Source organism: Chiloscyllium plagiosum, chromosome 23, assembly GCF_004010195.1.
Source record: "Chiloscyllium plagiosum isolate BGI_BamShark_2017 chromosome 23, ASM401019v2, whole genome shotgun sequence".
NCBI classification, from domain to species: Eukaryota; Metazoa; Chordata; class Chondrichthyes; order Orectolobiformes; family Hemiscylliidae; genus Chiloscyllium; species Chiloscyllium plagiosum.
In genome coordinates, this window is record NC_057732.1 from 41,159,042 (window position 1) to 41,184,184 (window position 25,143).

General features: G+C 41.8%; 1 protein-coding gene across 1 annotated transcript in view; it reads right to left on the reverse strand.

Moving 5' to 3' along the window:
• Nucleotides 1-25,143, reverse strand: part of LOC122561477 (leucine-rich repeat and guanylate kinase domain-containing protein-like) — a 159,783-nt gene that overhangs the window by 75,697 nt on the left and 58,943 nt on the right. Inside the window, exon 11 of the mRNA XM_043713222.1 lies at nt 23,866-23,985. Within this exon, the coding sequence (XP_043569157.1) occupies nt 23,866-23,985 (120 nt within the window). The remainder of the gene's footprint in view (nt 1-23,865; nt 23,986-25,143) is intronic.

Sequence of the window (25,143 nt, forward strand, 5' to 3'; positions counted from 1 at the left end):
AGTTTTAACTTTGTACACCCCAGTCCAACACTGGCATCTCCAAATCATGACTATATCCTGAACTCTCAGGTTCCTGCTTTAATTCAAAGGCTACGTGCTTACAGGAATGGTTACAGGGTGACAAGGATCACCTTTTGCCACCTGGCTGATGACTCTGTTATGCAACCACTTGACGGAAAAGAAGAGTAGAAACAAAGCAGCCCACTCTTCAACCTGGGCCTTGGTGGAACAGAACAGAGGTCTGCTGAAAGCAGGGTTTCGATGCTAGGATTGTTCTGAGGAGACCTTGCAGTATAATCCACACAGGATGCGCCATGTAATCATTCCATGCTACACACTGAACAAATACAGCGGACAAAGAGGGAATGTGACGAATGCTAAAGAGCTAGGAAAGCACTAAGGAGGAAGATAAGGACATGGAGCAGGAGGAATGTCAACTTCACTGTGACAGTATGGTACAATGTCAGGCACAACAAACCAGAAATGTTACTTGCTTCCAAAAGATCTGAACTCGGTGAAGTGATCGTTCATTCACTGCAAGTTTGTTGCTATTTGAAAGGTCAGACACCCTGTGTTCATTCCCAGAAGCAAATACAGCATTTTGTTTTGTTTGTTTTCTCTTTGCTTTTACTCAATAATAATTAACGTTTTCAACCAAAGACTCTCCAACATGTGATGCTTCTACATTGAACAATAGCAAGATATTATGTTTCATTGGGTGTTAGGAAAAAAGTAGAAGTCCCTTAGACAGGGTTCTAAGATGGATCGGAGCTAAGAACAGCTGTCCTGTGTACCTTGGAGCTGTAGTTACAATGACAATAGATTAGACAAGTGATGGTATAAAGTAGCAATACAATTACGAATGTCAGCTTCTACTTCCAATGAAGTGTCACCCATGACATCCATATTGCCCTCATATAACTCGTTAGAATTCAGTGAGAGAAACTCTCCAAGAAATTCCCTGAAATTGAAATGTATCTGATTTTTAGCAAAATTTAGTATTTCCCAAGTTCATAGAGAATAGAAGGGGTTACAGGTTAAAAATTAAAGCCAAACCTTTCAGAAATGGAATTAGGAAACACATGAAGGCTGGCAGAAGTTTGACAATTGACAGATGATGTTGGGTTAATTGTTGATTTTAAACTGGAGATTGATAGATCTCTATTAAGTTATGGTATTAAGAGAGCTGAGGTAAAGATGGAATTATGCTTTAATTCACAGATCAACCATGACCTCACTGAGTGGTGGAACACATTTAAGGGACTAGATGACCGACTTATGTTCCTGTGCTGTTGCTTGAAGGGTAAATATTGGTCAGGACACCTACTTATTACATTTTTGGACACTGTCGACTTAATCTTAGAGGGATATGAGCAAAATGGGCTACAATACAATTGGTGGCGCAAACTGACGAGAAGTCCACCAAAGCTAATGTTGATGTCAAGAACATCTTTTATGCTTTTATGAAGCAGCATAGGGAGTTTCTCACGAGGCAGCGGTGAGTTGCCAATTAATATGCTCCCCATCTTACTACATGCGTAAAAATAATGGCGATGTCAAGAGAACTCATTGAAATTTGTAACTTCAGCTTGTTATTTTCTTCGAAGGACCTCTACTTTGGACATCTGGCATCAACATCTCAGACAATGGCCATGCAACCCACATCCGACATGTGTTAGCCTCTAAGAACCCATATGGCTCACCTTTGATTCATTTATAGGACACTTCCGCACTTCAATGCTGCAACTCCGGGCTGCACTGGCAACTATCATTGTAATGCTGCTTCAAAGTCACTCTGCACTCAGGCGCACACACCCAGCTCATGAAGTCAACGAGTTTGCATCTTTGGGTACATCGCTCACTATCACAGTACTCACTCACTCTGAGCTTACCTGGATGTTATATCCCTTTCTTGTATTGTCTTTTCTTGCCTTTGTGCACTTTGTACTGTGTTCAGAGCTACTACGTTCATATCATTTCTGTCTTTTCCTGCCATTCAGTACAGACACAAAGGCAGGAAGCTTGTCATGGTTGTCAGCAGACCTCAATCAAGTCAAGGAGTATAGCTTCACTCAAGGGGTTCCAGAATGGTAGGTCAAGAGCAGCATTTGATACCAGTTCAGGATACAGTCAGTCAGTCTCTTAGGGTGATCAGAGTCAAAGTGTTTTCCACATAAGGGATGAGGAGCGGAATGCCAGCTATCCCACTGCCTGTCCTTGACTCTTTATAACCTATTGTCAGCCGCTGTCCTCCTCGAATGAAAGAAGGCAAGGATTATGGGAGATGAAAGTAGGTGGCACAGCTGTTACTTTCAGTGCAGGTAGGGAAGTGACCTGACAAATGCATACAAGCAGTGTAGAGGACATGCAGAATTAGTGATCTTGTGGGATGGTGTGTGAAATCAGATGGGGAAGATTTCACAGATGTGAAAATGATAGTGCATGGGATTTGGTGGAAAGTGGGTACAGGAGTAGGGATGAAGAAAGTGTGAGCTATCGAAGAGAAAATGGTGGTACTTATGCTAGTGGATTGGAGAAGGACATTAACCTTCTTCTACAGCATTGAGCATTCCTCCTGGTAGCATGGTGTAGTGTGGTTGCCTCCATTGCTGAAGCCTGGGGAAGTGGAAATCCTGCATCTGCACTATCCCCATTCAGCTGGACCTCTATCTATCTGCCATTTTATAAGTAAATATCAGGAACCAGTCAGGGCAGCTCTGGTCTGACAGTGCTTTTAAAGATGATATAGGTGCAAGGGGTGCTGGTCTTTCGTCAGATTCAGTGAGTGGTGAGTTGTTCCAAGAACACCATGTGGTAAGTTGGTGATAGAATTGAGTAAGAAGGATAACGTAGGGAGGGGTAGGTTATTAACGAAGCACATTTGGTAAGATATGGTGAGAAATTTCCCATGGCCTTGCAATGAGATCCTCCAAAGAAGTCTGATACATCTTGCACTTCACCAATAAAAGTAAGATTCAGTCCCCTGTTCCTATCCACACAGTAATTAAAGTGTGAGAACTGATTCCACAAACTTTGCTTGTATTATAGAATCCCTAGTGTGGAAACAGGTCATTCAGCCAACAAGTCTACAATGACTCTCCAAAAAGCATCCCACCCAGACTCACTCAATATTCTATCCTTGCATTTCCCAAGACTAACGCTGCATTGCCCATGGCTAATCCACCTAACCTATATATCCCTGGACATTATGGGCAATTTAGAATGGTCAATCTGCCAAACATGCACATCTTTGGACCATGGAAGGAAACGGAGCACCTGGAGGAAACCCACACAGACATGGGGAGGATGAGCAAACTCTACACAGATAGTTGCCTGAGGCTGGAATTGAATCCAGGTCCCTGATACTGTGAAGCAGCAGTGCTAACCACTGAACCACCATGCCACACCTAAATATATCTTTGATTATCTCTAGCTCTTCTTTAGGGATTCTAAAAAAATTACAATCCATCTGTATAGTTTGAAAACTGAAAGATAGCATCCTTGGCTATACTTTAATAGAGTTGGAATATTTCAAATCTGTTTCTCCAGTGCTTGCTAATTGAATCACTTCAGGGAAAAGGGGTGGTATTGGCAAGCATACTTTGATTTTTAAGGTTGCTACCAATTTAGATTCATTGGGTCATACAGCACGGAAACAAACCCTTTGGTATAACCGCCCATGCTGCATATAATCCTAAACTAAACTAGTCCCACCTGACTGCAAACATTTCTTATTCATGTACTTAGCCAAATGTCTTTTAAAACATAGTAAAAGTATCCACAACCACTACTTCCTCTGGAAGTTCATTCTAAATACAAACCACTCCTTGTGTAAAAACATTGCCCCACATGTCTTTTTAAAAATCTTTCTCCCCGCACCTTAAAAATATGCCTCCTCGTCTTGAATTCCTCCTTCCTGCAGTATGGAAACAGGCCCTTCAGCCCAACATGTGCATACCGACCCGCCGAAGAATAACCCACCCAGACCCATTCTCCTACCCTGTATTTACCCCTGACTAATGCACCTAATACTATGGGCAATTTAGCCTGGCCAATTCACCTGACCTGCACATCGTTGGGTTGTGGGAGGAAACCCACACAGACACTGGGAGAATATGCAAACTCCACACAGACAGCTGCCCAAGGCAGGAATCGAACCTAGGTTCTTGGTGCTGTGAGGGCAGCAGTGCTAACCACTGAGCCACTAAGCTGCCCCTGCCATTCACTTTATCTATACACCTCATAATTTTATGAATCTCTATAAAGGCACCCCTCAACCTCTTACCTTCCAGTGAAATAAGTTTCAGACTTTCCACCCTCTTCTTATCAGCCATGCCCTCCATTCCTGGCAACGTCCTGGTAAATCATTTTGAACTCTCTCCAGCTTAATAATATCTTTCCTATTACATGGTGACCAGAACTGGATGCAGTACTCCAGAAGAGGCCTCACTAATGTACTGTACAATCTCAACATGACGTGCCAGCTCCTTTACTCAAAGCGCAATGAAGGCAAGTGTGCTAAATGCCTTCTTAACCACCCTGTCTACATGTGATGCAAACTTCAAAGAATTATGAGTCTGAACTCCGAGGTCTCTGTTTTACAACACTACCCAAAGCCCTATTTTTAATTGTATGTCCTACCCTTGTTTGTTTTATCAAAAAGCAAAATCTCACATTTATCCAAATTAAACTTCAAATGCCACTCCTCAGTGCATTGACCCAATTAATTGAGATCTCTTTGTAATCTTAGATAATCACTATACCACAAATTTTGGTGTCATTCACAGACTTAGTAAGCATGCTTTCTATATTTCTCATCTAAATCATTTACATAAATGATGAAGAAAAGTGCACTCTGCACCAATCTTTGTGGAAAACTGCTGGTAATAGGCTTCCAGACCAAAAACCAACCCTCCACCACCATTGTCTCCTGCCATTAAGTGAATTTTGAAATTACAATTTTGAATTAGCCAATTTATAAGCTTAGTTGGTAAAAATTGTGTAGGAGTTCAAATCTAAACACTTTGACTCTATTTATTTTTCTTTAAATAGATAAAAAAAGTATTCAAGTAATGAAAGATCATCAAAACAGAGGGTCTCAAAGTCAAGTCATTATAGTCTTATCATAGGACTGCTCCCTCATTAGGGAGAGATAACTGGTAATGATTTGACCTGAGGGCAGCCACTAAGGTGAGGGAAGAGGCTGAGAAGGTTCATGGTATCTTCAGCAGTTGTGGCATTATGTCAGAGATAAAACAGAGAACCTTGTCAATTTTGTTAACCCTTTATTTGTTCCATTGCATTATCAGGTTTCAAATTCCAGGTTACTAACCAAAAGAGGTAAAGCCACCATTTTATATCTGGTATGGATAACATAACTGCAACTTTACCAGCAGCTATAATTTAGCCCAAATCTGTGGAACATGTATTAATTCAGTGGCACGGTCAGCAAGTAATCAGACAACAGTGGTTTGAATTTTAAGGTAGAGGACCAATCTATAATTTTTTTGCAATGAATAACATTGCTGCAATGCAGCATACATATTTAGCAAATAACCCAAGTCAGAACATTTTCCCATGGGTCATATTTTCTTTTTATCTGTAGATAGATCACATTTCTCCTACAGCAGCATGGATTAAATCACAAAAAATATTTATTACCAAGTGGCCACAGGTGACTAGCTATAAATATTAAGCTTCATGAATGAATGTTAAGTATGTTCTTGAAAAAGTTTAGCTCTGATAAAACATGGTTCCGAAAGACAACCAGAATATTAAATATGCCAGCAACCTATTCCACTTTGACCACAGTCTATCAATTACTTTTGATCCAAATTATGGGTGTATGTTCAACATGTTATTATAAAATTCTAATGTCACTTGAATGGCACTGTTAAAATAACATTTGTCAGTAACAATCACATCTAGGATCTTAAATCGAAACAGGCAATTGGAAAATCAGAAAAACCAGGCCAACCTTTTTTTTAAACTCACTTGTGGGATATGGGCATTGCTGGTTGGCTAGCACCTCTTAGCCCATCTCTAGTTGCCCTTGAGAAGACGGTCATGAGCTGCTTTCTGCCAACTGGCTCTACAGTTAAACCATTTCAGATTCAACACATGCAGAACAATTAGAAACATGCTGATTCTTGTGGTGATTTTAAACTATGCCATGAAACATCCCCAAGGAGGATAAAGGCCTATGACTGGTACTGTGGGAAAGAAACCTTTAGTTTTTGTATAATCATATTTTCATTGTGAATTCTCTCATTTTTCTTAAGTGGTTCATTTATACAGAATAATACAAAGCAATCTTGACAGACACCAGGATGCTCTGGTAGGTAATCTCAATGTTATCTGCCTTAATCTGGAGTTTATACCAAGCAGAATTGGTGCAGGGAAATACATTTCAAATTAGGATGCGGGCAACACTGGCTGGCCAACATTGTTGACTGTCTGTAATTGCCCTTGAGAATGTGGTTGTGAGTTGCTTTCTTGAACTGTTGTGTCTACATTCTGTAGGTTGATCCTTAATGCCATGAGGGAGGGAATTCTAAGTATTTCATCCAGTGACACTGAAGAAATTATGATATATTTCTAAGTCAGGATGGTGAGTGGCTTGGAGGGGAACTTGCAGGTGATGATGCTCCAAGTATCTCCTGCCCTTGTCCTTTTAGGTGGAAGTGGTTGTGGATTTGGAAGGTGCTCTCTAAGATGAATTTCTGCAGTGCATCTTGTAGATAGTACTCACTGCTGCTACTGAGCATCGGTGATGAAGGAAATGAAAGTTTGTGGATGTGATGCCAATCAAGCAGGACATTTCTGCATGGGTTCCTCAGGGTAGAGTTCTAGGCCCAACAATCTTCAGTTACAGTATTCATGACCTTCCCTTCATCATAGGGTCAGGAATGAGAATGTTTGCTAATGGTTGCACAATATTCAGCACCATTTTTGACTCCTAAGATACTGAAGTAGTCCATGTTCAAATGAAACAAAATCTGGACAATGCCCACCCTTGGGCTGACAAATAGTGTTTAACACCACACAATTTCCAGGCAATGACCATCTGCAATAAGAGACAACCTAATCACCGCACCTTGACATCCAATGGTGTTATGCTCACTGAATGCTCCACTAGTAACATTCTTGGGGTTACCATAGATCTGAAACTCAACTGGATTTGCTACATAAACACAGTGGCTACAAGGGCAGGTCAGAGGCTAGGAATACTGCAGTGAGTAGCTCACCTCATAACACTACTATGTCCACTATCTCCAAAGCACAAGCCAGAAGTGTGATGCAATATTCCCCATTTACCTGCATAAGTAGAACTCCAACAACACTCAAGAAGCTTGAACCATCCAACTCAAAGCAGCCTGCTGTTTTGGCATCACATTAACAAACATTTGCTTCTTCCACTGCAAAAGATCAGTAACCTCTACTATCTACATAATGCAATATAAGACTACTGGGAGCAAATTAGGCCATTTGGCCCATTGAGACCGCTCCATCATTCGATCATGGCTGATATGTCTCTCAATCCCAGTCTCCTGCCTTCCCCCTGTAACTTTTGATCTCCTTACTAATCAAGAACCTATATATCTCTATCTTAAAGACACTGAGTGACTTAGGCTTTCACAACCTTCTGCTGCAATGGTTCCACAGACTCCACCCTCTGGCTGAAGAAGTTCCTTATTTCAATTCTAAAGGGTCACTGCTGCACCTGTTCCCTCACGTCTTAGACTTTCCTTTTGATGGAAATATCTTCGCTACATACACTCTATCCAGGCCTCTTAGTATTCTGTAAGCTTCAATGAGATTCCTTCATCTTTCTCTATATCATCAAATACAGAGTCCTTGACCATTCCTCCAATGACAAGCCTTCCCATGCTTGTGAACCTCTTCTGGACTCCCTCCAAGAGCAGCATATTGATCCATAGATATGGGGCAGAAAAGTGTTCACAATATTCCAAATGCAGTCTGACCAGAGCTTCATACAGGCTCAGCAATACATGCCTGGTCTTGTATTTCAGCTCTCTCAAAATGAATGCCAACAATGTATTCGCCTTCCCAACTGCCATCTAAACCTGCATGTTAACCTCAAGACAATCCTGAACTGGGACTCCTTTTGTACTTCAGGTTTCCAAAGTCTTTCCCCACTTAGAAAATAATCTACACCTCCATTCTTCCTACCAAAGTGCAGAACCTCACACTTGCCCAGATTGTATTCCATTGGCCACTTCGTTGCCCACTCTTCTAGCCTGTCCAAGTTCTTCCATAGCTCCCCCACTTATTCAACACTACCTGTCCCTCCACCTCTCTTTGTGTCATCTGCAAACTTACCAACAATGCTTAGTACCTTTGTCAAGATCCTTAATAAGCACCATGAGTAGCTGTGATACCAATATTGACTCCGGAAACTCCACTAGTCACTAGTTGCCTTTCTGAAAATGACCTCTTTATTCATACATTCTACCTTCTGGCAGTCAGCCAATTCTTTATCCATGCCAATAGCTTGCACCTAACACCTTGGGTTCTTATCTATGTTAGCAGCATCCTGTGCAGTACTTTGTTAAAGGCCATTCTGGAAATCCTAGAAGATCATATCCACTGGCTCCCCTTTGTATAACTTGCTCATTGCCTCAAAGAATTCTAACAGATTTGTCAGGCATGACCTTCCCTGGACAAAGCCATGCTGATTCAGCCCTATTTTACCATGCACTTACAAGTATGCCAGTTCATTCCTTATAATGGGCACTGAAATCTTATCAACAACCGAGATCAGAATAACTGGCTTATAATTTCCTGTCTTCTGCCTCTCCGACTTCCTAAATAGGGGCACTACAGTAGCCACTTCCCATTTCCTTTGACTCCAGTGATTCCTGAAAGATCACCACCAGTGCATCCATGATCTCCTCAGCTACCTCCTTTAGAACAGTGGGGTTTGTCCATTTGGTCCGAGTGATTTATCCACCTTCAGACCTTTCAGCTTCCCCAAAATCTTCTCCTTTGTGATGGCCACAATACTCAACTCTGCACCTGGACTCTCTTGAAGTTATCGTATAACACTGCTTCTTCCACCATGAAGACTGATACAAGGTACTTATTCAGTTCCTCTGCCAATTCTTCACTACTTCTCCAGCCTCATTTTCCAGTAGTCCAATGTCCACTCTTGCCCCTCTCTCTTTACCTTGCATACCTCGCTCTCAAATTTAATCTGCTCCCCCCTTGTTACAATTTCAGTTGTCCTCTGCTGGTTTTTAAAGGCTTCCCTATCCTCTAGCTTCCCACTAATCTTCACCACATTGGATGCTTTTTCTTTTGCTTTTACGCTTGATAGTCATGGTTCCCTTGTCAGTCATGATTCCCTCTTCCCTCGTAGCATATTTCTTCTTCCTTGGGATGAATTTTTGCTGTGCCTTTTGAATTACCTCCAGAAACCCCTGCTGTTGCTGCTGCACCATCTTCCCTGCTAACTTCCCTTCCGATTAACTCTAGACAGGTCATCTCTCATGTTTTTGTAGTCACCTTTACTCAAATCATACTTTTATATCTGGTTCCAGCTTCTCCCTCTGAAACTGCAGGGTAAATTCCATCATGTTATGGTCACAGCTCCCTAGAGGTTCTTTCACATTAAGCTCCAAGTCAAGCCTGCTTCATTACACATCACCAGATCTAGAATTGTGGAATCTACGACAAAATCCTCCAAAAAAATCATTTTGTAAGCATTCCAGAAATGCCTTGAGAAATGCTTGATTATCCCAGTCCACCTTTCTTACGTGATGTGTATGTGTGTGCAATGTTGGACTGGGGTGGACAAAGTTAAAAATCACCTGGACAGTCTCGGACTCCTCCCTCCCCTTCCTAGACCTTTCTGTTTCTATCTCAGGCGACCGAATCAACACGGACATCTACTACAAACCAACCGACTCCCACAGCTACCTGGACTACACCTCCTCCCATCCTGCCCCCTGTAAAAACGCCATCCCATTCTCCCAATTCCTTCGTCTCCGCCGCATCTGCTCCCAGGAGGACCAGTTCAAAATACGTACAACACAGATGGCCTCCTTCTTCAAGGACCGCAATTTCCCCCCCAACGTGGTCGACGGTGCCCTCCACCGCATCTCCTCCACTTCCCGCCCCTCCGCCCTTGAGCCCCGCCCCTCCAACCACCACCAGGACAGAACCCCACTGGTCCTCACCTACCACACCACCAATCTCCATGTACAGCGCATCATCCGCCGTCACTTCCGCCACCTCCAAACAGACCCCAGCACCAAGGATATATTTCCCTCCCCTCCCCTATCAGCTTTCCGTAGAGACCACTCCCTCCGCGACTCCCTTGTCAGACCCACACCCCCCACCGACCCAACCACCACTCCCGGCACCTTCCCTTGCAACCGCAGGAGGTGCAACACTTGCGCCCACACCTCCCCCCTCACTTCTCTCCAAGGCCCCAAAGGAAACTTCCATATCCGCCACAGATTCACCTGCACCTCCACCCACATCATCTACTGCATCCGCTGCAGCCGGTGTGGCCACCTCTATATTGGGGAGACAGGCCGCCTACTTGCGGAGCGATTCAGAGAGCACCTCTGGGCCACCCGGACGAACCAACCCAACCAACCTGTAGCACAGCATCTCAACTCCCCCTCCCACTCCACCGAGGATATGCAGGTCATTGGACTCATCCACCGCCAAACCACAACAACCCGACGGTCGGAGGAGGAGCATCTTATCTTCCGACTGGGAACCCTCCAACCACAGAGGATGAACTTGGACTTCACCAGTTTCTTCATCCCCCCTCCCCCCACCTTGTCTCAGCCGAATCCCTCCAGCCCGGCACCGCCTTCCTGACCTGCAGTCTTCTTCTTGACCTCTCCGCCTCCATCCTACTCCGACCCACCACCCTCACCTTGACCTCTTTCCACCTATCACATTTCCAACGCCCCTCCTCCAAGTCCCTCCTCCCTACCCTTTACCTTCTCCTGCTGAACACTCTCTGCTCATTCCTGAAGAAGGGCCTGTGCCCGAAACGTCGAATCTCCTGTTCCCTGGATGCTGCCTGACCTGCTGTGCTGTTCCAGCAATAAAGTTTCAACTTTGATCTCCAGCATCTGCAGACCTCACTTTCTCCTCAAAGTTAAAAATCACACAACACCAGGTTATAGTCCACCAGGTTTACTTGGAAGTACTAGGTTTTGGAGTGCTGCTCCTTCATTAGGTAACGAGTGGGTAGGATCATAAGTCACAGAATTTATTGCAAAAGATCATAGTGTCATGCAACTGATACAATATATTGGACAAACCTAGATTGGTGTTAAGTCTTTCATCTTTTGGAATGGGTTGCATGTATGTTCTCAAGGGGGAGAGGGGTCAACAAGAGGTCATTGTCCACATTGGAACCAATGACATAGGAAGGGAAAAGGTTAAGATTCTGAAGGAAGAATACAGAGTTAGGCAGGAATTTGAAAAGGAGGTCCTCGAGAGTAGTAATATCTGGATTACTCCTGGTGCTACGAGTTAGTGAGGGCAAGAGTAGGAGGATAGAGCAGATGAAAGCATCGCTGAAGAGCTGGTAAATGGGAGAAAGATTCACATTTTTGGATCATTGGAATCTCCTTTGGGGTAGAAGTGACCTGTACAAGAAGGACAGATTGCACCTAAATTGGAAGGGGACTAATATACTGGCAGGAAAACTTGCTAGGGCTGCTCAGGAGGATTTAAACTAGTAAGGTAGGGGGGTGGGACCCAGGGAGATAGTGAGGAAAGAGACCAATCTGAGACTGGTACAGTTGAGAACAGAAGCAAGTCAAACAGTCAGGCAAGCAGGGACATGGTAAGGCGAATGCTCTGCCCCAGAAGGCTGTGGAGACCAAGTCTCTGGATACTTTCAAGAAAGAGTTGGATAGAGCCCTTAAGGATAGTGGAATCAGGGGTTATGGGGATAAGACAGGAACAGGATACTGATTGAGGATGATCAGCCATTATCATAATGAATGGTGGTGCTGGCTCGAAGGGCAGAATGGCCTACTCCTGCACCTATTGTCTATTGTCCATTGAATAAATTAAACTGCATTTATTTCAATGCAAGGGGCCTAACAGGGAAGGCAGATGAACTCAGGGCATGGTTAGGAACATGGGACTGGGATATCATAGCAATTACGGAAACATGGCTCAGGGATGGGCAGGACTGGCAGCTTAATATTCCAGGATACAAATGCTACAGGAAGGACAGCAAGGGAGGCAAGAGTGGAGGGGAAGTGGCGTTTTTGATAAGGGATAGCATTACAGCTGTGCTGAGGGAGGATATTCTGGAAATACATCCAGGAAAGTTATTTCGGTGGAACTGAGAAATAAGAAAGAGATGATCACCTTATTGGGATTGTATTATATTCCTCCTAATAGTCAGAGGGAAATTGAGAAACAAATTTGTAAGGGGATCTCAGCTATCTGTAAGAATAATAGGGTGGTTATGGTGGGGGATTTTAACTTTCCAAACATAGACTGGGACTGCCATAGTGTGAAGGGTTTAGATGGAGAGGAATTTGTTAAGTGTGTACAAGAAAATGTTCTGATTCATTATGTGGATGTACCTACCAGAGAAGGTGCAAAACTAGACCTACTCTTGGGAAATAAGGCAGGGCAGGTGACTGAGGTGTCAGTGGCGGAGCACTTTGAGGCCAGCGACCATTATTCGATTAGATTTAAAATAGTGATGAGAAAGATAGAACAGATCTAAAAGTTGAAGTTCTAAATTGGAGAAAGGCCAATTTTGACAGTATTAGGCAAGAACTTTCAAAAGCTGACTGGGGACAGATATTCGCAGGTAAAGGGACGGCTGGAAAATGGGAAGCCTTCAGAAATGAGATAACGAGAATCCAGAGAAAGTATATTCCTGTTAAGGTGAAAGGAAAGGCTGGTAGGTAGAGGGAATGCAGGATGACTAAAGAAATTGAGGGTTTGGTTAAGAAGAAGGAGGAAGCATATGTAAGGTATAGACAGGATAGATCGAGTGAATCCTTAGAAGAGTACAAAGGCTGTAGGAGTATACTTAAGAGGGAAATCAGGAGGGCAAAAAGAGGACCTCAGAATTAAGGAGAATCCAAAGGACATTTACAAATACATTAAGGACAAAAGAGTAACTAGGGAGAGAAAAGGGAGAATAGGGCCCCTCAAGGATGAGGAGAAAGTGAGGACTGCAGATGCTGGAGTTCAGAGCTGAAAATGTGTTGCTGGAAAAGCGCAGCAGGTCAGGCAGCATCCAAGGAGCAGGAGAATCGACGTTTCGGGCATGAGCCCTTCTTCAGGAATGGCTGAAGATTCCTGAAAAAGGGCTTATGCCTGAAACGTCAATTCTCCTGCTCCTTGGATGCTGCCTGACCTGCTGCGCTTTTCCAGTAACACATTTCCAGCCCCTCAAAGATCAGCAAGGCGGCCTTTGTGTGGAACCGCAGAAAATACGGGAGATACTAAACAAGTATTTTGCATCAGTATTTACTGTGGAAAAGGATATGGGAGATGTAGCATGTAGGGAAATAGATGGTGACATCTTGCAAAATGCCCAGATTACAGAGGAGGAAGTGCTCGACGTCTTGAAACACATAAATGTGGATAAATCCCCAGGACCTGATCGGGTGTACCCTAGAACTCAGTGGGAAGCTAGGTAAGTGATTGCTGGGTGTCTTGCTGAGATATTTGTATCATCGATAGTCACAGGTGAGGTGCCGGAAGACTGGAGATTGGCTAACGTGGTGCCACTGTTTAAGAAGGGTGGTAAGGACAAGCCAGGGAACTATAGACCAGTGAGCCTGATCTCAGTGGTGGGCAAGTTGTTGGAGGGAATCCTGAGGGACAGGATGTACATGTATTTGGAAAGGCAAGGACTGATTAAGGATAGTCAACATGGTTTTGTGCGTGGGAAATCATGTCTCACAAACTTGATTGAGTTTTTTGAAGAAGTAACAAAGAGGATTGATGAGGGCAGAGCAGTAGATGTGATCTATATGGATTTCAGTAAGGCGTTTGACATGGTTCCCCATGGGAGACTGGTTAGCAAGGTTAGATCTCACGGAATATAGGGAGAACTAGCCATTTGGATACAGAACTGTCTCAAAGTTAGAAGACTTTGGTGGTGGTGGAGGGTTGTTTTTCAGACTAAAGGCCTGTGAGCAGTGGAGTGCCACAAAGATTGGTGCTGGTTCCTCTACTTTTTGTCATTTACATAAATGATTTGGATGCAAGCATAAGAGGTACAGTTAGTAAGTTTGCAGATGACACCAAAATTGGAGGTATAGTGAACAGCAAAGAAGGTTACCTCAGATTACAACAGGATCTTGACCAGATAGGCCAATGGGCTGAGAAATGGCAGATGGATTTTAATTCAGATAAATGTGAGGTGCTGCATTTTGGGAATGCAAATCTTAGCAGGACTTATACACTTAATGGTAAGGTCCTAGGGAGTGTTGCTGAACAAAGAGACCTTGGAGTGCAGCTACATAGCTCCTTGAAAATGGAGTCACAGGTAGATAGGATAGTGAAGAAGGCATTTGGTATGTTTTCTTTTATTGGTCAGAGTATTGAGTACAGGAGTTGGGAGGTCATGTTGCGAGTGTACAGGACATTGGTTAGGTCACTGTTGAAATACTGCGTGCACGTCTGGTCGCCTTCCTATCGGAAAGATATTGTGAAACTTGAAAGGGTTCAGAAAAGATTTACAAGGATGTTGCCAGGATTGGAGAATTTGAGTTATCGGGAGAGGATGAACAGGCTGGTGCTGTTTTTCCTGGAGCATCGGAGGCTGAGGGGTTTATAGAGGTTTACAAAATTATGAGGGGCATGGAGAGGATAAATAGGCAAAGTCTTTTCTCTGGGGTCAGGGAGTCCAGAACTAGAGGGCATAGGTTTAGCGTGAGAGAGGAAAGATATAAAAGAGACCTAAGGGGCAACTTTTTCATACAGAGGGTGGTACATGTATGGAATAAGCTGCCAGAGGAAGTGGTGGAGGCTGGTACAATTGCAACATTTAAGAGTCATTTGGATGGGTATATGAATAGGAAGGGTTTGTAGATATATGGGTCGGGTGCTGGCAGGTGGTACGAGATTGGGTTGGAACATCTGGTCGGCATGGACGAGTTGGACCGAAGGGTCTGTTTCCATGCTGCACATCTCTATGACTCTATGTATAGATTCATTAATATGTAAACCCCAACTGAAGTCACATTCCCAAGATAACTTTAAGGTTTATTTAAAGAGAGGTGACATCTCTGCTCAGACAATGCATTAATGGTGTGAGGTTAGAGTCTGTTTGCATTCTGGTTTTGAGTCAGACTTATTCTATTTCCAAAGTAGGAATTTATAAAATGTCACAGGGATTGACTGCCTGCTTTTTGAACAAAATAGAATGTATCTGCAAATACAATTCTGCAAATGCAAAAATTCACCCTGCAGACTTATCTCTGTATGTGTGCGCGCATTTGAGGGAGAGAGAGAGTTTGTGTGTGTGTGTGTGAGGGGGGGTGGGGGGAAGTGGAGAGAGTGGGAGTGTGTGCATGTGTAGGTGTTTATGTGGAAGTGTGTGCGTGGATGCTTGGTAGGGTGTGCGCATAAGTGAGATGGAGTATAAGCCTGTGAGAGGGTGTGCGCACGGGTGAGTATGTGTGGGGTGTATGTGTGTGTGTGTCTGAGAGACAGCATGTATATGAGAGAGGGTCTCTGTGAGCATGTAAGAGTGTATGTGTATGTGTGCTTGTATGTGAATGCGTGTGTGAGAATATATACTGTAGTGGGGTCACCTGCAGTGAGACATGAACCCAAGGTCCCGGTTAAGGCAACCCTCAGGGGTAAAGAAATTGGCTATCATTCTCTGTTCGGACACTCTACGTTGTTGTGTATCCAGAAGTCTGCCTCGGAGGATGGTCACCAGGCCGAATACCCCTGACTGTTGAAGTGTTCACCGATTGGGAGGGATCATCCCTGTCTGGCAACTGTTGCGCAGTGTCCATTCATCTGTTGTCGTAGCATCTGCTTGGTCTTGCCAATGTACCATGTCTCCTTGACTGCAGCATACAAGATAGACAACGTTGGCCGAGTCACATGAGTACCTGCCGCATACATGCTTGGTGGTGTCCCCATGTGTTATTGTAGTTTTTATATCAACACTATGACATGTCTTGCTGTGGTTGCCAGGACAGTGTTGTACGCTGTTGCGTTCGATGTTGTCCTGAAGGCTCAGCAGTTTGCTGCGAACAATGGTCTGTTTAAGGTTTAGCAGTTGTTTAAAGATGAGAAGTGGAAGCATAGGGAAGGTCTTGACAAGGTGCTCATCCTCACCGATAATGTGTTGCAGGCTGCGAAGAACATGGCATAGTTCTTCCGCTCCCAGGAAATACTGGACAATGAAAGGTACCCTATCGGTCACATCCCATGTCTGTCTTCTGAGGAGGTCATAATGGCTTCTCACTGTAGCACATCGCAACTGGTGATTGATGAGTTGAGCACCGTATCCTGTTCTTATGAGGGTGTCCTTCAGCACCTTAAGATGCTCATCACGTTCCTCCTCATCTGAACAGATCCTGTGTATGTGTAGGGCTTGTCCGTAGGGGATGGCTGTTTTAATATGTTTAGGGTGGAAGCTAGAGAAGTGCAGCATCATGAGGTTATCGGTGGGTTTGCGGTAGAGTGAGGTGCCGAGGTGCCCATCCTTGGTGGAGATGCGTGTGTCCCAGAATGATTCAGATACTAAAGAGTCTGCCTCAAGACTGGAATACAGACAGACTCTAACCTCACACCGTTAATGCATTGTCTAAGCAGAGATGTCACCTTTCTTTTATAAAACCTTAAGTTATCTCAGGAATGTGACTTGAAAGAAGTTCTGGGATTTACATATTAATGCATCAATACCTGCAACCCATTCTAAAAGATGAAAGACTTAACAGCAATCTAGATTTGTCCAATATATCATATCAGTTGCATGACATTATGATCTTTTGCTATAAATTCTGTGTCTTATGATCCAGCCCCACTAATTACCAAATGAAGGAGCAGCTAGTACTTACAAGTAAACCTGTTGGACGATAACCTAGTGTCCTGCGATTTTTAACCTTTCTTACGTGCCTTTCATATCTCTTGATTTCTTTTCTGCCCCATATCTGGAATACTGGTAGGGGTGACAAAGTTAAAAATCACATAACACCACATTATAGTCCAACAGGTTTATTTGGAAGTACTTGCTTTCAGAATGCTGCTCCTTCATCAGGTAACTAGGGGGATACTGAACATAACTCCCATCAGGGTCTTTCTTTTGTTTTGGTTCCTCAACTCCACCTGTACAGATTCTATGTTCTGACCTTATAACTGCTTCTTACTATAGATTTAATTTCATTGATTCCAAGCAAGGCAATTTTGTCCCCTCTGCAAATTTGTCTGTCCTATCGATCGGATGCATATCCTTGAATATTTGATTCCCAGCCCTCATCCCCTTGCAATCACATCTTTGTGATGGTCATAACATTGTACCACTAATTTCAAATGTGCTACAAATGTCCATCATTTTGTATACTGCATGCATTTAATTACAATATCTTCTAACTGCAGAAATTCATTTAGGATTCTTAGACACAAAATTGACTGGATGATAGGAGATAGACGGTGGTGGTGGAGGGTTGTTTTTCTGAGTGGAGGCTTGTGACCAGCAGTGTTCTACAGGGATCAGTGCTGGGTTCACTGTTGTTTATCATTTACTTAAATGATTTGGATGAAAATCTACGAGGCATGGTTAGTAAGTTTGCGGATGACACCAAAGTTGATGGTATAGTGGACAGTGAAGAAACGTATCTAAGATTACATAGGGATTTTGATCTACTGTGCCAGAGGGCTGAGGAACAGCATATGGAATTTAATTTGGATAAATTGTGGCATTGCATTTTCATAAGGCAAACAAGGGTAGAACTTGTACAGTTAATGGTAGGGCCCTGAGTAATGTTGCTGAGCAGGGAGACCTAGGGGTTCAGGTATATATTTCTTTGAAAATTGCACCACAGGTAGACAGAGTAGTTGAGAAAACATTTAATAAGCTTGCTTTCATTGCTTAGACCATTGAGTATACGAGTTGGGTTGTGCAGCTGTTGGGAAGACTACTTGTAGAGTACTGTGTTCAGTTCTGGTTGCCCTGCTATCAGAAGAATATTATTAAACTGGAGAGGGTTCAAAGAGATTTATAAGGATTCTGCCTGGACTGGAGGGTTTGAGTTATAAGGAGAGGCTGGTAGGCTGGGACTTTATTCACTGGAGCATTGGAGTTTGAGTGGGTGATCATTTGCTGATCTATAAAATTATGAAGGGCATAATAAGGTGAATAGCAAAGGTCTTTTCATTAGGAGTTCAAAACTAGAGGGCATATTTTTTAAGGTAAGAGGAGAAAGATTTTAAAAGATACCTGAGCAGCAACATTTTCACACAGAGGGTGGTTTGTATGTGGAATGAACTGCCAGAGGAAGTGGTAGATGCAAGTACAATTACAATGTTTAAAAGACACCTATATAAGTACATGGATAAGAAAGGTTTAGAGGGGTATGGGCCAAATGGAGGCAAATGGGACTATTTTAATTTGGGAAACTTAATTGGCATGGATGAGTTGGATCAAAGGGTTTTTTTCCATGCTGACACAATTGGCAATCTGTCGTGGACAAGGATGAGTCTCTTCCATTCTCAGGGTGAGTCTGAAGATTGTTGTACAAACCGATACAATGTCCACAGGGTCTGTTATACATGGGGCAGAAGGGGCAGCAGATTCCATGCTCTACGACAACACCTCCCAAACTCATGACCATTACCATCTGGAAAAACAGCATAGCAGATACATTGGAACACCATTGTCAGCAAGTTCCATCTTGACTTGGAAAATATCATCATCCCCATAATATCACTGGGTAAAATTCCTAGAACTCCCTCCCTAAAGGTATTGTGGATCTGCCTACAACAAAAAGGATGGCAGTGGTTGATGAAGGCAGCTCATTATCATCTTTTTAAGGGTAACTAAGAATGAGCAAAAAATACTGGGCCAGCCAGCAATGCCCACATCTATGATCAAATTTTTAAAAAAGCTCACTTGATCATAAAACTGCATGGTATAGGAACCGAATAAGGCCCCTTCGCCTATTGAGTCCAGTCAGTCATTCAATGAGATCATGCTAATCTGATAATGCTCAACTCCATATTCCTGCCTTCTCCTCAAAACCCTTCATTCTCTTACTGATTAAAAATCTGTCTATCTCAGCCTTGAATATATGCAAGGACGTGTTGACCATATATGTTGATGATGTGCAGGGTGAATTTCTGGCTGATGTGCAGTAAAGGGCACCTCTGGACTGCCAATTGGAGTACAGCCAGGGTTCCAAGATGGTATGCGTCAGAGATGCCAGAGTTTTTGATAATATTGTGGTCAGTTCAGAAGAGTGGTAGGATTAGGCTAGCATCGGATAAGAGGGTCGCCATAGGTGCATGTAAAGTAGTTAATGAGGTGAATTGGAGAAAACAGGACAAGAAAACTGCGAGGCCACATAAAAAGAATCCCTCCATGAAACTCGATGGAAATGACACTGCCAAAACATGGTAAGAATCAGCTCAGTTAAACCAAAGAATTGAACCATAAAATGAAATTACCATCAAGAAAACACTGTAAGATATAAAATGACAATTGTCACAGTACATCCTAAATAATTAGTGCTGATCAAAACTTAACAGTAAAATGATAGAGATAAAAATTCACCTAGCTATCTGCTACAATTGTTCATACCATTGCACCCTACCGATAGCTAAATTAATTTCAGTGCTTTCATTTTCTGTAGACTCCATATTTCAGTCCATCTGCAAAATATGTTATAAACTTGCAGAACCATCTGTTCATCATCATAATATTTGATGTAATGACAGCTTCAACAATAAAGATAATTTACTGTACCTGACTTTGCTTAGCTGAAATTTCTGTGTGCCAATAGTGGGCTTTCAGTATAAACTGGCTAGAGGGCGAAAACATTTATTTGATATTAGCGAGTTTTGAGAAGATTTGTAGCTCACGTTAAGGTTCTGGATATAGGTTTGCTCACTGAACTGGAAGGTTCGTTTTCAGACATTTCATCTCCATAGTAGGCAACATCACCAGTGAGCCTCTGGATGAAGCATATGGCCCACTTTTTAATTATGTGTTTAGATTTCCTTGGGTCAGTGATTTCATTTCCTGTGGTGATGTCATTTCCTGTGGTGATGTCATTTATTGTTATTTTTCTCAGGGGGTGATAAATAGGATCCAAGTCAATGTGTTTGTTAACATGGCATTCCAACCAGAATTCTATCAACAATCACATTGACTTGGATCCCATTTACCACCTCCTGAGAAAAAGAACAGGAAATGACATCACCATTGGAAAGCACATCACCACAGGAAATGACATCACCAACCCAAGGAAACCTAAACACATAAATAAAAAGCAGGCCATATCACCAGTGCTTCATCTGTAGGCTCAGTGATGATGTTACCTAGTATAGTAACGAAACGTATGAAAATGAACGTTCCAGCTCAACGAGCAAACCTACATCCATTTATTTGATATATTTTAGTTTACTGTCTTGCTATTCAAATGCTTTCTCTTTCTGCAGTGTGATGCTGTAAATATATTTGCTCAATTATGTTTTTCATAAATAAATCAGAAAATATTTAACATTTTAATCTTTGACCTCTCGATTGTTAACCACTCGCCAAGAATGTAGCATTGCAAAATTCATCCGTTTTCTTCTTTTCCATGGTAACATGCCCAAGGTGCCTGCAACTGCACATTTTTTTAATTATACGTAACAAGCAAAAACTTTAAAATTGTAACATTTTTAGTGAACTTATTCGCCCTTTACTTTTCGGTTCTCTGTGCAGCACACATTCAATAACTGAAAGACTGAGAATCCATTTCAAAATATATGTATCTAGCCTAATGTGAGGAGTATGAAAAAAAGCAGCTAGACTGACCAACTCCTCAATTCTGTTTTAATTAATTGCTGGTCTATAGATATGACTGTCAAGTTGGCATTTCTTGCCCATTACTACTTCTCCAGAACCACCCTGTTAAACAATTTCAGTAGCATTTTTCTTACAGCATGTGGCTTACTGTACCAAATGTTTATTGCCTAACCAGAATATCTGTGTTCCTTTGCAACTGAGTAGCCACTTCTGAAGACAGATAAGAGTCACTACTTTGGTGTAGGATTGTCACCTGCTAAAGGTAGTGGATTACCTTCATTGAAAGAAATTTGTAAACCAGTGAGTTTTAATTATAGGCTGGCAAGCTTTTAATGGCACTCTTTTAGAAGCATGGAGGGATTAGATGGGTGGCACAGTGGCTAGCACTGCTGCCTCACAGCTCCAGGACCTGGGGTCGGTTCTAATCTCGGGTGACTGTCTGTATGGAGTTTGTACATTTTCCCCGTGTCTGTGTAAGTTTTCCCATGTGCTCCAGTTTCCTCCCACGGTCCAAAGATGTGCAGTTTAGGCGGATTGGCCATGCTAAATTGCCCATAGTGTCCCGGGATGTGTAGGTTAAGTGGACTAACCATGGGATATGCAGAATTACAGGGAGAGGGTAGGGAGGTTGAGTTTGGATGGAATGCTCTTCAATCTAGGTTCGATGCGCTGAATGGCCTGTTTCCACATTGTAGGGATTCTATGATTCTAAAGACAAGGAAGGAGGTGTCAGAAAATATTTTTTTCAGAATATTCAATTGGCACAGAAAAAAATGGTCCAGTCAATATGAATTCCTTTTGTTCGGAGAAATAAGACTTATTTAATATAGTTCACATGTGCGGGTTACATTATCAATAGCATAATTTCTTTTCAGTTACATACTATATCACTTTACGTAGATGCCACATTGAGTCAGTTCAGGCTAATAATTTATTGTAGTCTTTGTCTGAATTCCTATTAGCCATACACCGGGACATAGAATATTCAATTTGAAAAGGATGGGAAGCAAAAATGTTCTCTCTATTCCCCTGACCCTCTCTCCCACATTTGCCCTGCTTAAGCTTATTAAAAATGCCAAAAAGCAGACATGAACTATTAGAGTATTACGTTATTGGAGCTTGTTAACTGCTAACTTTAATCACTATTCACTTGATTTTCTGGAGAGAGATGACAGCCATTTTATAGAAGACTTACATCTGTATTCACAATAGATGGTAATGGTATTGATGTAACAATGAAATTACTTGGATTCTTATTCCATAATAATACTTCTCAAAGAAATAGAACATAATGTTAATGCATCAACTACAAAGTTTATCTGTTCATAAATGGGTTCATTTGGGCTGCCTATAAAATGTTTTCTTCCCCAGTGCCTAATCTAATCAGACATCTGCATAATTATAATATTGAGTTATCTTCCAGTAGAAAAGCAAGTACATGAAGTGGTGGTTTTATTGAATCAATAGTCTTTTCCTGCACAAAATCCAATTTAGCCTTCTGTACGATTCGCGCATCTACACAATTCATATGCTAATCGGTTCACTCTTACTTGCATAATGCATATTACCATTGTTTAAAATGTCATTATTGTTATCAAATGAAAGCAAATGAAATTGTCAATTTAACTGTGACTTTACCTGGCATTCATACTGGTGTGCTATTAAACTACATAAAATGTTCAGCACAGAAACAATCTATTTGGCCTAACTAGTCATAGGAACATAGAAACAGGAGCAGGTCATCAGTCCCTCGAACATGTTTCACCATTCAGTGAGAGTATGGTTGATCTGTGGCCTATCTCGTCTGGCCCATATCTCTTAAGACCTTTGTTTAATATCTTTTTATTCATCTAAAATTCAAAATTAACAATTGACTTAGCATCAACTGCAATTTACGGAAGAGAAGTATGTAGAAGTACTTCCTAACATCTCTCATGAATGGTCCGGCTCTAACTTTTAAGCTATGCCCCAAAGGACTCCACCCACCACTCTTTATCTAATCCTATCAACACATCTTCCATTCAATTTCCTTTGCGTTTATTTAGCTTCTCCTTAAATTCATTTATGCTATGAGCTCTAAATGACAGGAAACTAATCCCTAGTGGGTTTCTGTCCATGAAACTAACAGATGTAAGGCATATTAATTTGCATTTTTATATTGGGTCAGATCTTGTATAATAGTTGGGTGCCAACTCTGTTCCAATGTTAACCTAGCTCAGTGTAAGACCTTTATAGCCTATTAGACATTAGGTTGAAGGATCAAGCCTGTTCCGGCACTTCAGGACATAAATCAGGCTGATGCAATACTGCAATACTGAAGCAGTACTGCAGTATTGGCAGTTAAATGATACGTTAAACTGTATCCCCTAGTTAACACACAACTCACTCTCATTTCTTTGTGGTATATGGACTTCAATCATAAGGCCAGCATTTATTGCCCATCCCTAATATAAATCCAAATTTTTTTCTTTCTAGACATATTTAGGGAACAGGGTAATGTATTGACATTTTGGAATGGTCAAATATCTCATATCAAGGCATTTTATCATTGTATGAAGAAATACTCCTCATGAAGAGATAGGAAAGTAACTACATGGATGGAGGTGAAGAAGGAAAAGAGACTGAGAACTCAATTGCACACTATCATTTATACTTTTCATTTTCAAACTCTTTCAAATACTGGTCAGAACTATTCATGTTCTACCCTCACAGCAATGGAAAGATATTACTTGGATCAATACAGGACACCCAATTAAATTAAAGGCTGTTGTGTCACAGATTCCTCTTTTTGCTTTTAAAGATCACATAATTAATTATTTCATGCAGTGCAAAATGACAAATACTATCATTGTACTTACCAATATCCAAAATAGTTGCTGAATTCTTGGCAAAGCATGTGAGCAAGTTCTCGTTTTCCACTGGCCTGGGGGCCCACCAGAACGAGCATGGGATATGGAATATCAAAGTTAGGCAAGGTGCTGCAAAAAAAGCAAGTACGTGTAAAAGAATCTCAAAAAATTCCTTTCATAAATTTTGAAACAAGTGAAGAAGCTGGTGCTTAAGAGAATCAACCATTTTGTCTATTGAAAGAAACATTTCAACACCTCTCAGATGGGTGCAAAAAAATCTCAAAGCAATATTTTGAAGAAAAGCAGGGGAAATCTCTCATGTTAAGCTAAGGTTTATCTCTCAATAAATATCATTAAAACGGTTTATCAGATTTAAAAAAAAAGAACTGTGGATGCCGGAAATCTGAAACAAAAACATAAATTGCTGTAAAATCTCACCAGGTCTGGCAGCATCTACTGAGTGAAATCAGAGTTAACGTTTTTGGTCCAATTCTGAAGAAGGTCACATGGATCCGAAATGTTAATTGATTTCTCTCCACAGATGCTGCCTGACCTGCTGAAATTTTCCAGCAATTTTAGTTGATTTTTATCTCCTTGCTATTTGTAGGATCTTATTCAGTCAAAGTTGCAGCATTTTGTTCATAACACAGTTGCTACATTTCAAAACTACTTAATCGATGATTAATCGATTTGGGACACCCTGAGATTATGAAAGATGCCATATATATGTAAGTTTATTTTCTACTTTCTTAACAGGCAAATACAATGCTGGATATCAACACATTTCTTTGCAATTCATGTCTTTTTTTAATTTGTTTATCCAACTGTGGCTTGTCTGACTAAAAATGTTATCCTAAAGCTGCCAACTCCCAGTACAAGGAATCTGCCTCAACAGTGACAAACCCAAAGTAATACATACTGTAAATACCTGCTTTATTTTTACTCAAGTTAGCCTGCTTGTTAGTCTGAGACAACCAAGCAAATTTATATATTGCATATATTCATTCATGATGCTGCCTTGGTCAGCATTTATTGCCCATCCCTAATTGTTCTGGAGAAAGTGGTGATGAACAGTTTTCTTGAACGTCTTAAATGTATTCGTTCAAGGGATGTGGGCTTTTTTTGGGTGCACCAGCATTTATTGCTTGTTCTTAACAGGAGGATATGATGAGCTGCATTCTTGAATAACTGCAGTCCAATTGATGTAGGTACACCCACAATGCTGGGGAAGCATTCTATAATTTTCATCCAGGGATGGTGAAGCAAAGGTGATATATTTCTAAGTTA